General features: G+C 35.3%; 1 protein-coding gene across 1 annotated transcript in view; it reads right to left on the reverse strand.

The window, feature by feature from the left end:
- The window catches only part of TMEM131 (transmembrane protein 131), a 221,887-nt gene that overhangs the window by 163,151 nt on the left and 45,148 nt on the right, over positions 1-13,588 (reverse strand). Inside the window, exon 2 of the mRNA XM_028103920.2 lies at positions 2,036-2,097. Within this exon, the coding sequence (XP_027959721.1) occupies positions 2,036-2,097 (62 nt within the window). The remainder of the gene's footprint in view (positions 1-2,035; positions 2,098-13,588) is intronic.

A 13,588-nucleotide genomic window follows, 5' to 3' on the forward strand; every position in this document is an offset into this window, starting at 1 on the left:
AAAGAGCTCTGAAAGCAGAAAGGCTGGTTACTACTGAATCTTGGATTCCTGCTCTAGTAACTGAATATCGAGCAAATTATTTAATTTCTATGAGCCTCACTTTCCTTATCTTTAAAAAACAAGGAAGGTAAATCCAAAGTTTCTAGCAAATTTTTTATGAGTTTTGGCAATTTTTATGGACTAATCAATTAATCAACAATTTTGCATGTATCTATTCAAAAGGGTCTTATATTATGCTACTTGGGGATAAATAATACACTATATATAGCATCTTGACATTAGACATACTATAGGGGTCTTAGTGAGGTTTCACTGTGGTTGAGGTAACCAACTGGTACCACCTAACCCTCAACATTGTTCCTGTCTAAAATTACCTTTGCCAGAGAACTCTGAGGTCTTAACCGAGGTCTCAACCAAGCTCTTGTCCAAGCATTTCAGCAAACTCAAAGAGGATGAGCAAGTCACATCCCAGTCCACAAGCCCTTTCACAGCTAAGTCCACGTAGACAGGGACTGACAGCCTCCCCCGACAAACACACAAATCAAGCTCCAGAATTTTCAAAATGAATTATCACTTGCAACCTAGATGTTTAGTTCATAAAGGACATGGATCCTTCTTCAGTTAATAAAGGAGAATTTTCCAGAAATTCAGTCCTGATTTGCCTGTTATCCAGATCCTGCAAACCACCTAAAGGAAGACATTTAGTCATTCCTATCAGGTCTCCAAGTTCTCACCTTGCAACAGATTAAAGAACTAAAAAAAAGAGACTAAGCTCATTTTCTAGGAAAGGAGGCTTTACAAAATTTGAGATTATATATCTTTAGTTTTTATTCAGTTTTTCAATATAAAAAGCTGTACAAAGACTTGTCTGCAAGTACCACAGCAGACACTGCCTGCTGTGTTTCTCAACATCTCTTATGTAAAGGTATGAATGATATGCTTATTTAAAAATTTGGAAGCAGGGAAAAAGTTAATATTCAGAACAGTTACTTGCTTTATTGTCAGAGAAAAAGAACGTTAAAACCCATCACTTTTTTTCTTGTTCTCTTTGTTTGGTTTATTGTCTGAAATCTAAATTTATGAAAATGAAAACAGAAATCTTATTTCAGGTCTCTAGCACAATTGCTTTTTCTCTATTGCCTTAATCTAACTTTTAGTTTCCTGCCATTATTACAAGCTATGGGGAATATTTTTTTCAGAACTATTTAAGTCATGTACTTAATTATAATTAAGTAAAATACATCATAGGCAGCACCATGTAAGAGAAAGACAAACAATCACACCTGGAGTGAGAAGATGAGAATTCTAATACTAGCCCCATTACCACAAAGTCACGGGATCTTTGGCACCTTTCTTAAACTAAACCTTGTAAAAATTCTGAGTCACGCTACCAAATAGATGGTACTTGAAAATACATGTTATAATTACAAAAGTGGTAAGTAGTATTAAACAAGCACAGAAAACACCTCAGTCATAAAAATCAGAGGGATGGTTAAGAAGCCTTTACTCTGTCTTTCAGCTCTGAAATTCTAGAATTGATTTTTAGCTAGGAAGACTAAAATAGGCTTCATGGGATATCTGTGCTAGGTCTGAAAGGCAGGACACCAGATTATACCTTCCAATTTTATGTATAATATATTTAAAGATGTGGCTTAGAATGGCAAGTGGAAAGATGATATAGATGTATATCTACAGAATTTATATTCTAGAGAAGTCTTCTTCCAGATAAATATTCTGAGGTCTGACATCTGAACTGAGTGCTTCACTCACTGGGGCTCCATACTCACAGAGCTAACCACCAATTCCACTGTCCCTGATCTGACTCTTTCCACCAAACCTCCCACAACCCCCCAATAATATTTAACTTAAAAGATAATTCATATAGCTAAGTAGGTTTTTATTACAAAATTGTCTGCATATAAAGCTCATAAAATATATCTCATAGAAACCAGTTACATTTTTAAAAGATAAATAACAATCCAATATTATTCAAGGTTTGACACTGAGATAATTTTTCAACTTAAAATAAAATTACCTGTAGTAACCCTCCATCATCAAAACGTAGTACTTCTATTATGCTCTCCGACTGAATAAATGCTGTGAAGGAAACAAAACATACTATCATTTTACGGAAACATAAATCTGATTTAAATAAGTATCTTTTACCTTAAAGTTAATAAATACAATTACATATTTTAAAAAACATACTGTTTGAGGGTGATGGTTAAAGAAGAAAATGCAATCCTGCAGGATTTTTAGCAACTATGAAATGCTTTAAAATAAAACAATACAACCCAATTAGAAAGTAACTGTAACAACCTATAGGCTGTGTAAGCCACCTGCAAAATATATTCCTGCTATACTTCCAGAAAGTGCAAAACAGTCAAATTCAACTAGATGTAGGTGATTACTTTCACCGAAAGACAACTGAAAATATCACAAGCACAAGGAAAAGATCATTAGAGGATTCTATTACCAAAAAAAATGATAAGCCAAAATTCTATATCATCTGCTTTTTTATAGCAATGGTAGGACCTGGAATCAACAGTCAAAAGAAACTTGGAGGGAGAAGGGGCAAGGAAAATGGCAAATGATTATTCTATTCCAAGAAACTGTGTACAACACAAAGACAAGATATTTAAAAAGCTCACATACTTTTACCATATCATCTGGCAACTGTGCTCATGGGTATTTACCCAACTGATTTGAAAACTTATGTCCATATAAAAATCTGCAAGCGATTCTGTATGGCAACTCTATTCATAATCACTCCAAACTGGACACAAGATGATATTCTTCAGTAGAGGAGCAGAAAGACAAACTATAGTACATCCACACAATGGAATATTATTCAGTGATAAAAAGTAAAATAAAAAGCTACATACTGTTTGATTCCAAGTATATGACATTCTGGAAAAGGTTATACTACAGAGATGGTAAAAAGACAAGTGGTTGCTAGAAGTTTGGGGAGAGGAAAGATGATGTAAGTGAAGCAAAGGAAATTTTTCAGAGCAAACTATTCTGTGACACTGGAATGGTAGATACCCAGCATTATGCACTCATCAACATGGAACTTTAGAGTGAACCTAATGTATGCAATTTAAAAAATCATTTGAGAAACCAACGGATCCTGGGATGAAATGTAGAAGATGACAAAATAATTTAACTATATAGCAAATGTATGAAACCATCTTACTGAAGCGGGGGGGAGGGCGGGCAGGGTGGAGAGGTGCTGACAAATAATGTGAAAGTGAGTGGAATCTGTAAAACTAAAGGTAAATGACTAAAAGAAAAATAAACTGTACATAAGCACTATGCCCTAATTGATGAAGTTATTTCCCATGGGAGCTTGGGTTAACAATTCTGATGTCACTATACATGTTTAACGGAACCGCACAATTAAATACACAGATGGTAAAAGTCAGACCTTTCACTCCTGAAGTAAGAGTTTACACAAAAGCAAGGGGAAGAAGCTATAATGATCCATGTGGTAATGAACTGAGTTGGCAACATCAGTATGAATTCATATTTAGTTTAATATAGATACGGTTATATTTAGAAATATTCATAAATATGTGTATATGCAGGGGTTAGTATACACATATATATTTTCTTGCTCTGTCAGTTGAGAGGGCCTAGAATAATGACACCCCAGTAGCATAGGGCAGACCTAAAGCACAGATCTTGGGTTCTAATTCCATTCTCCAGTAAAAGGAATCAGGGCTTCTCAGAAAAATGGCTCAATCTAGGACCAAGGCAGGATATATACAACATGAAATTGGAGCACCTAATGGTGCCAGAAAGTAAGCAAGTGCTAACCATCCAAAAAACCAAAAAATCCTGTATGGATGAGAATTTGTCAGAGGGATCTAAGAATTAACAGAAAGAGTTAAACCTAGAACAACTTGAGCAATACAACAGTGTTGGATTACAACCCAAAATATAAAATAAATACCATGAGTCCATACTGATATAAATAAGTAACTGAATAAATAAATAAACAGCGGAGAATATAAGAGACTCCCAGGCAGAATTCTAAATAATTTATGTATCTAGAAGATGGAGGATAACTCCCCATCTTTTAATAAGTAGGGGATGCACATAGGGACTTCCTTCCAAAAACAGTATGGAAAGGAGAGGGAAAAAGAGTAATTTTAAAGTGGAAAAATCTGACAAATGTTACCTCAGTCAGATGATCAAGGTCAACATCCTCAGTGAAATGTCATGCTGACATGTGTACCCTTCATATGACATAATAAAAATGGTATTTTATCTTTGTGGTCTTCCTCCCCAAATCACATAACCCCAGTCTCATTAGGAGAAAAACATCAGACAAATCCCAACCAAGAAACATTCTACAAAATATCTGAGGAGTACTCCTGAAAACTATCAAGGTCATCGAAAAGTAGTAAAGTCTAAGAGACTGTCACAGACCAGTGAAGCCTAAGCAGACAGGACTACTAGATGTAATGTGTTATCTTGGCGGGAGGGGGGGGGGGCCAGGAATGGGTGCAATCCTAGAAAAGAAAAAGGAAATTAGGTAAAAACTAAGGAAATCTGAATAAAATATGGACTTCAGTTAATAATCATGTATTAATACTGGTTCATTACTTGCAAAAAAAAAAGGTACCACATTAATGTAAGGTGTTAATAATAGGGGAAAGGGTGGGGAGGATGGGAACTCTGTGCTATCTTTAAAATGTTCATATAAATCTAAAGCTGTTTTAAAATAAAAAGTTTATGTGGGGGGAACGCCTGGCTGGCTCAGTCGGAAGGGATTGTGACCCCTTATCTTGGGGTTGTGAGTTTGAGCACCATGGATGGGTGTAGAGATTACTAAAAAAAAATAAACTTTAAAAAATAAAATAAAAAGTTGGCTTTTAAAAAACACGAAACAATGGTATTTCATTTGGCTTAATACAACATTCATTGACTCCTCTTTGTTGGTCTTTGAGTATTCATCAGGGAAGCAGCTTACTGCCTCATCCACACATACCTGGCTTTTCCAGTCTGACCTAAAGCTGAAAGCCAAGCAGCAAGTTAAGATACCAGCTAATTGGATTACGTTACCTAACTGGATGGTATTTCCTGACTGCCAAGCATCACTCTTTCCTTCTTCTAGTAATCACATTCCGATTTTATTTTGGGAAAGTCCTGTGTCAATCCGCCCCACACTGCTCATTCCCCAGCAGTTCTCAATGTAGAGAACACTCCATAAATACTGATTGCCTGAGTGAAATCCCACCTTTTTTGCTCAGAAGTAAGTGCTGATATTTGCATTTGTTCATGCAAATGATCTCCTTCCGGTTTGTTATCTAGTCCTAGCTTGTAGTTAGTTTCAGATTCATACTGTGAAGGTAAAAGCCTCTGCCTAGCTCACTGAGCCCATTTCCCTCCCTTCCTCCACCTTTTAACATAAACTGAAATTTAGATAATCCAGAAAGTATCTTTCTGTTATACTCCTGTTGAAGACAGATTTACTGATGTAAGAACACAATGAACTAACAAGAATTAACTGAAGAGCCAAATGCTCACAATGGAAGAGATAAAAAGTAGGAGCACCTAGTTCGAAGCTTTCCATCTAGTCAGCAGTAAGAAAGTACCAAAAACATGATCTATTTGGAGGCTGTTATTAGTTATGATACAATGACTATCACCTAACTTCCCATCATCAAGCTAGATCAGATCTTTAGCTAACTGAGAACTTAATTATATAAAGATAAAGACAACTACATAATTTGGTTGTATTGTATTTTTAATTAGGAGCTTTTTAAAAAACATGAAATACCTTATTTGAAAAAAATTATTAACAGTTGCTGTTTTATAAAGTCCTAAAAGGAAAATACTGTGTTATATATCATCAGTTCCCCTTAAAAGATACAGAAATGAATAGGACTCAACTCAGGCATTAAATAAAAGTTAAGAATATTTCACTTTAAATGTCCAGTTATAAGAACTTCAAATTTTATGCCTAGAAAAATACAACTGACACTAGATAAGTACTTAATCATTTAATGTGTTAACAGTGTTAGGCTGTAAAATACAAAAACTAACCAAAGCAAGTCAAATTCCCCCATTTCTGGATTTAAAGCCACAACTTACAGCTACTTCCTCTCCCAAGAAGTTTTCCCCCTAATTTTCTATTTTAAATGAACCCCAAATGTCCCAATGTTCCCCAGTTCAAACAGCAACCAGATGTTATAGAAATAACATCCAATAATTATCATCAGTATATTAGTAATAATAATAATAATGATAATAAGCTAATCCTATGACACAGACATTATAAGTTCCATTTTAAAAAACAAGTAGGCACAGTGAGGTTATGCATGAGGTCACTCAGGAAGAAAAGTGGCTAGAGACAGACATAAATTTCAGCCAAAGGACCCCAGAATCTATGGTTCTAAACCCATCACTATTTACTTACAAAGTAAATTTGACATTAAGACTTAATGGCACCTTGAAGCAACCTAATTTCTAAAATTAGGCATATAGTTCCAATAACAAGTGAGGAAAGAAGGAAGGGATTTCTATTTCTGGCTTTTATGATTTTGTAGGCATTAACTCTGTGAAGCTGGGCTCCAGAAGATGTACTTTAAGGTCCCCATATCCACCCACATCCCCATGATGTCTGAGAGGGACAAAGACATTTCCATACAGTGTAAAAATCTCCATGTGTCGGTCTTTAATCACTCACTTTCAAAACAGAAGTTGAGAAATTGAGTTTGTTTACTTCCCTATTTCATTTAGTAATGAATGAGACAAGAAAAATAGCTTCGCTTTAAAGGCAAATCTTTCTTCTTTTCCTGAACATTACAATCTGCCTGTTTTCATACATCTTCTAAAATAATTGATGAAAACAATGAATGTAAATAAGCAGTAGAAATACGTGTCATATGGGTGTGTGTATATGTATCTGTACCAGGCATTGGGATCCTAGGCTGTCACCATCGATTTTCTACTTTCTAGCCTTCAAGGTCTCCTCACCCATAGGGGAGGAGTTTGGGCTAGTTAAATAAGTGACTTTTTTTTTTTTTTAAATAACCAGGAAGCAAAGAGAGGGCCACACAGGCAGGACCTGGAAGGGCACTCAAATCCTGTGTTGAACAACCACCCTGCCTGGAATATTCTTCTCCTGGCTAGTGTCTTCTCCTCCTTCAAGTCTCACCCTGAACACCATCCCTCAGCCAGGTTTTCCATGACTGCTCCAGGCAGCTCTCTGTCATCCTCTATCATCTGCCCTATTCTGACTCATCACTAGTTCTTGGTTTGCTTGTCATCTAGTTCAAAGTCTGAAAAATGGCAGACAAAAAATTGGTTAAGGGGCGCCTGGGTGGCTCAGTTTGTTAAGCGTCTGCTTCGGCTCAGGTCACGGTCCCAGGGTCCTGGGATCGAGCCCAACATAGGGCTCCCTGGGCTCAGTGGGGAACCTGCTTCTCCCTCTCCCACTCTCCCTCTCTCCCTCCCCCTACTTGTGCTCTCTCTCTCACTGTGTCTCTGTCAAATAAATAAAAAATCTTTAAAAAAAAGAAATTTGTTAAAATAATGGCATTATTATTTCAGAACTCATCATTAATGTATTATCTCTTATAGTTATACTTGCTCAGGATTTTATTTCAACAAATGATCACTAACAAAAATTTTTAAACATTCTAGACTCGATTTGTGTGAGTCCCTTCTAACTGTAAAGATACTGACTGAAACCTTGTTTCTCCCCTCATTAATTTTCTTATCTGAAAGATGTAATATACACCTAAGTTATCTTCTTCCCACACTAAAAGTGCAAAGGAATTCATATATGTCAAATTCTAATTTTACCAAGACCACTCAGTATTACTAAACCCCTAAATAGGCTGTGTCCGTGTTATTTACTCCAACTCAAAATATAGATTTATGCAACTCAGATGTGCCAGATACACACCATACACCCAAAGAGGTGAGGCACATATATTTTCAAAATTTATAGTTTATCATAAAATACCATAATTAATTTTCATTTTATCCTGAAGTACTTAATTTATATAAAAAGATCAGTAAACTTAAGTTTTAAAATGAATGTCTGAGAACCAACTACTCTAAATAAGCAACAGAAAATCACTAATACACTGAAGTATATCCTACTATGCTCCCCCTCCCCAGCACAAGCAGAGATTAGTGGGAGCACCAGAGGCACTATAAAAAACAAGCAGATCAGGGGCGCCTGGGTGGCTGTCGGTTAAGCGGCTGCCTTCGGCTCAGGTCATGATCCCAGGATCCTGGGATCGAGCCCCGCATTGGGCTCCCTGCTCGGCGGAGAGCCTGCTTCTCCCTCTCCCTCTGTCTGCCGCTCTGCTTACTTGTGCGCGCTCTCTCTGTGTTAAATAAATAAAAAAATCTTAAAAAAAACAAACAAACAAGCAGATCACAATAACAACATAAAGGCTCTGAAAATTAAAACTGTTCTGCAACCACAGCTCACAAACACAAAGGGATCTCTGTGAAAAACCTAAACAGGCTGACTGCCTAATAAAATAAAAAATTTAAATAGTATCCAAACATAATAGAATCAACCCAAGTGTCCATCAACAGATGAATGGACCAACAAAACAAGGTAGATAAATACAATGGAATGTTCTTCAGTAATAAAAATGAAGTTCTCACACATGCTACAAACACGGATGGACCCTGAAAACATTATGCTAAGTGAAATACATCAGACACAAAAGGACTAATATTGTGATTCCACTTAAATGAATTATTTAATATAGGCAAATTCATTGAGATAGGAAGTACATCAGAGATTACCAGGGGCTGAAGTAAGAGGGATGGTAGGAGTTATTGCTTAATGGTTACTGAGTCTCTCTCTGTCTGGGATGATGAAAAAGTTTTGGAATAGATAATGGTAATGGTGGCACAACAGTGAATGTAATTAATACTACTCTAGTGTACACTTATAATAGTGAATTTTGTGTTACATAGACGTTACTAATTTTTTTCAAAAAATTCCTGCAGACAATTAAAAAAAAAAAAAAACAACTACACACTACATCTCATTAACTTGGACCAAAACAAAAAAAAGTATAACAAACTATTAACAAATTAAATCCAGCTATGTATAAAAAATTACACATCATGACCAATGAGATTGATTTAAGTTCTACAAGACTGGCTTAAAATTTAAAAACAATCAATGTAATTCACCACTATCAACAGGCTAAAGAAGAAAAATTACTTGATCATATCAACTGAAACCGAAAGTGTATTTGACAAAACCCGACACCCACTCATGACAAAAACTCTCAACAAGATTGGAGAAAAATAGAACTACTTCAACCTTCAGGTAATACCTTACTTAATGGTTAAAGAAGGAGACTGGGAACTTCAGGGATGTGGCTCTTGCCATTCTTAACATAGTACCAGAAGTTCTAGTCACTACAACAAAGCAAGAAAAAGAAATACCTATACAATGGAAAAGAAATAACACTATCCCTATTTGTAGGCTACATAAATGTCTATGTAAAAATCCCAACAAATCAAAAGCAAGCAAATAAAACACCTCCTAGAGATAATAAGCAAATTTAGCAAAGTTGTAGATGTTGGAATTATTAAACACTTTAGGTTAGCTGTATTAAAAATGTTCAAAGAATTAAAGGAAACCATGGCTAAAGAACTTTAATATTAATAAGGAAAAAGAATCTGTAAGAAAAATCAAACTAAAAAGTATAGTAATTGAAATTCCCTAGTTTTTACTAAAACATTATAAGCAATATTAAAAAAAAAAAAGGGCAAAATGTGGCCTATACACAGGAAAAAAAATACAGTGGATAGAAACTCTCCCTGAGGAAGTCCAGACATAGGACTTACTAGGCAAAAATGTTACACAAACTACTGTAAGTATGTTAGAAATAAAGGAAACCACATGCAAAAACACACACACAGAGACACAAAAAAACAACTAAAGGAAAATATGCAAACGTTGTCTCACCAAATAGAAAATATAAAATAAAATTAGAAATCAGTAACACGGTGTAATTTAGGCAACTCAGAAAGTACATGGAAATCAAAAAACAATCCTATGAATGGATAAAGAAGATGTGATACACACACACACTGGAATTACTCGACCATAAAAAAGAATGAAATCTTGCCATTTGCAACAATATGGATGGAGATAGAGAGTATTATGCTAAACAAAATAATTAATAGAAAGACAAATACCCTATGACTTCACTCATATGGGGACTATAAGAAACGAAACAAATGAACAAAAAGGAAAAAAGAGAGAGGGAGGCAAACCAAGAAACACATTATTAACTATAGAGAATGAAGTGATGATTAACAGAAGGGAGGTGGGCAGGCGGATGGGTTAAATAGGTGATGGGTATTAAGGAGGGGACTTGTGATGAGCACTGGGTGTTGTATGTAAATGATAAATCACTAAATTCTACAACTGAAACTAATGTTGCGCTGTATGTTAACTAGCTAGAATTTAAATAAATACTTGGAAGAAAAAAATCCTAAATAACCAATGTGTCAAATAAGAAATCAGAAGAAAAACAGAAAATATTTTGAAATAAAAACCAAGGCACAAAATACCAAAACTGATGAAATGCAGGGAAAACAGTGCTTAGAAGAAAAGTTATAGCTGTTATTTGCCTATATTAAAATAAAACAAAGATCTCAAATAGCCTAACCTACCATCTTAAGAAACTAGAAAAAGAAGAGCAAACCAAACCCAAGTAGAAAGAAGAAAATAGTACAAGTTAGAGTGAAAATAAATAAAATTGAGAACAAAGAAATTAATGGAACAAAAATATGGTTCTTTTGAAAACATCAACAAAATTGACAAATCTTTAGCTTAGGCTGACCAACAAAAAAATTCATGAATGAAATAGGGACTATGACTGATGACCTAACAGAAATAAAAAAGAACCTTACAGAGAAGTGAGTATAAGAGAATAACTAGGAACAACTACACACTAACAACTTAGCCCAGATGAAATGGACAATAACTAGAAAGACACAAACTACTGAAATTAACTGAAGAATAAACAGAAAATGTGAATGGACCTATAACAAGAGGTTGAATTAGTAATCAAAACATCTTCCTACAAAGAAAAGCTTAGGGACATATAGTTTCATTGATGAATTTTGCCAAATGTTTAAAGAATTAACACCAATATTTCACAAACTCCTCCAAATTATAACAGAGAAGGAAACAGTTCCCAACTTATTCTATGGGCCTTAATACTCTGATACCAAAATCAGATAAAGTTATCACAAGAAAAGAAACTACAGACCAATATCCCTTATGAATATGGATATTGAGTTTTCAACAAAATGCAGCAAACCACATCCAGCAACATATGCAGAAGATAATCTAAATAAATGAGAAGACATTTGGTGTTCATATTCTGTAAAAGTTAATAATGTTGAGACTGCTATATTCCCCCCAACTGCTTTTTTCTAAATTGATATTTTCACCCTAAAATTCTTAAGAAAATGCAAGGGACCCATAATAGCCAAAACCATCTTTGAAAAAGAACATAGTGGAGGACTCACATTTCTTGATTACAAAACTTAACTGCAAAGCTACACTAATCAAGACAGTGTGGTACTAGAAATAAATGTATAGATTAATGGAATAGAACTGAGAGTCCAGAAAGATCAATCACATTTATGATCAATCGATCATAAATTGGGCCAAGACAATTCAAACAAGGAAAGGACAGTCTTTTCAACAAATGATGTTGGGAAAACTGACTAACTACATGCAAAAAAATGAAGCTGGGCTCTACCTCACACTACATGCAAAAATTAACTCAAAACGGATTGAAGACCTGAGTGTAAGAGCTATAAAACCCTTAGAAGATAACAGGTGAAATCTCACAACCTTGGATTAGGCAATATTTTTCATCTAAGACAGCTAAGCAATCAAAGACAAATACAGACACACTGGACCTCATCAAAATAAAAACCTTTGTGCTTCAAAGGGCACAATCAAGAAAGTGAAAAGATAACCCACAGAATGGGATATTTTTGCAAATGATATATCTGTTAAGGATACGTACATAGACTACATACAGAGAACACCCACAACTCAATTAAAAAAAGACAAATATCCCAACTCTAAAAAATGGACAAGGAATGTGAATAAACATTTCTTCAAAAAAAGATAATAGCCCACATGACCTCACTAATATGAGGAATTCTTAATTTCAGGAAACAAACTGAGGGTTGCTGGAGTGGTGGGGGGTGGGAGGGATGGGGTGGCTGGGTGATAGACATTGGGGAGGGTATGTGCTATGGTGAGCGCTGTGAATTGTGCAATACTGTTGAATCACAGATCTGTACCTCTGAAACAAATAATGCAATATATGTTAAGGAAAAAAAAAGATAGCAGGAGGGGAAGAATGAAGCGGGGGAAATCAGAGGGGGAAACGAACCATGAGAGATGATGGAGTCTGAAAAACAGAGTTCTAGAGGGGAGGGGGTGGGGGGATGGGTTAGCCTGGTGATGGGTATTAAAGAGGGCACGTTCTGTGTGGAGCACTGGATATTATGCACAAACAATGAATCATGGAACACTACATCAAAAACTAATGATGTAATGTATGGTGATTAACATAACAATAAAAAATTTAAAGAGAAAAAAAATTTTCTTTTAAGACTTTAGTTTGGGGGCACCTGGGTGGCTCAGTAGTTGGGTGTCTGCCTTCGGCTCAGGTCATGATTCCAGGGTCCTGGGATCGAGGCCCACACTGGGCTCCCTGCTCAGCAGGAAGCCTGCTTCTCCCTCTCCCACTCCCCCTGCTTGTGTTCCCTCTCTGTGTCTCTATCAAATAAATAAATAAAATCTTTAAAAAAAATTAAATTAGATTAAAAAAAGATAATAGCCAATAAACACATGAAAAGACACTCAAGATCAGTCCTCAGAGAAATACAAATCAAAGCTGAAATAAGATACCACTTCACACATTCTAGGATGGCTATAAACAAAAAGGTATACAATAATAAGCACTGGTGAAGATGTGGAGAAATTGGAAACCAGTAAGCTGCTGGTGGGAGTAAAAAAATGGAGCAGCTACTTTTAAAAACAGTTTGACAGTTATTTAAACAATAGGTGAATCTGGGTAAAGGTATGCAAGTATTTTTTATTCTATTTTGATTCTTAGAAATTTTCTGTAAGTTTGAAAATATTCCAAATAAGAAGAGAAAATCATTTATGCAAGATTTATAGAATTTTGAATGTTTAAACACATTCACTCTTTTAAAAAGCCATATATCATGCTATGGTTAAATGTCCAGTTGAAAATAGTGGTTACACAGGTGTTTGGAGTATTTACTGCTGGCAGAGATTAACTTTGGCAATAATAAACGGCTCAAGTGTCTGTGACTACAAGTGGTATTACAGCCATCTTAAAACTGTCTGTTAAAATAATATGCCAACTCAGCTACTGTGCAGGGATTTTATCTTGTATGTTTTTCCAATATGCAATCACATATTATAAGATAGCATATGTATATAACATCTACAATGCATCCATATATACACAATACATAACATCACATTTTAACTATTAGATAAGTAATCATCCATATCTTAACA

This window comes from Eumetopias jubatus, unplaced genomic scaffold (genome assembly GCF_037043125.1).
Source record: "Eumetopias jubatus isolate StellerSeaLion01/CBP00866 unplaced genomic scaffold, mEumJub1_p1.0 scaffold_9, whole genome shotgun sequence".
Lineage (NCBI taxonomy): Eukaryota > Metazoa > Chordata > Mammalia > Carnivora > Otariidae > Eumetopias > Eumetopias jubatus.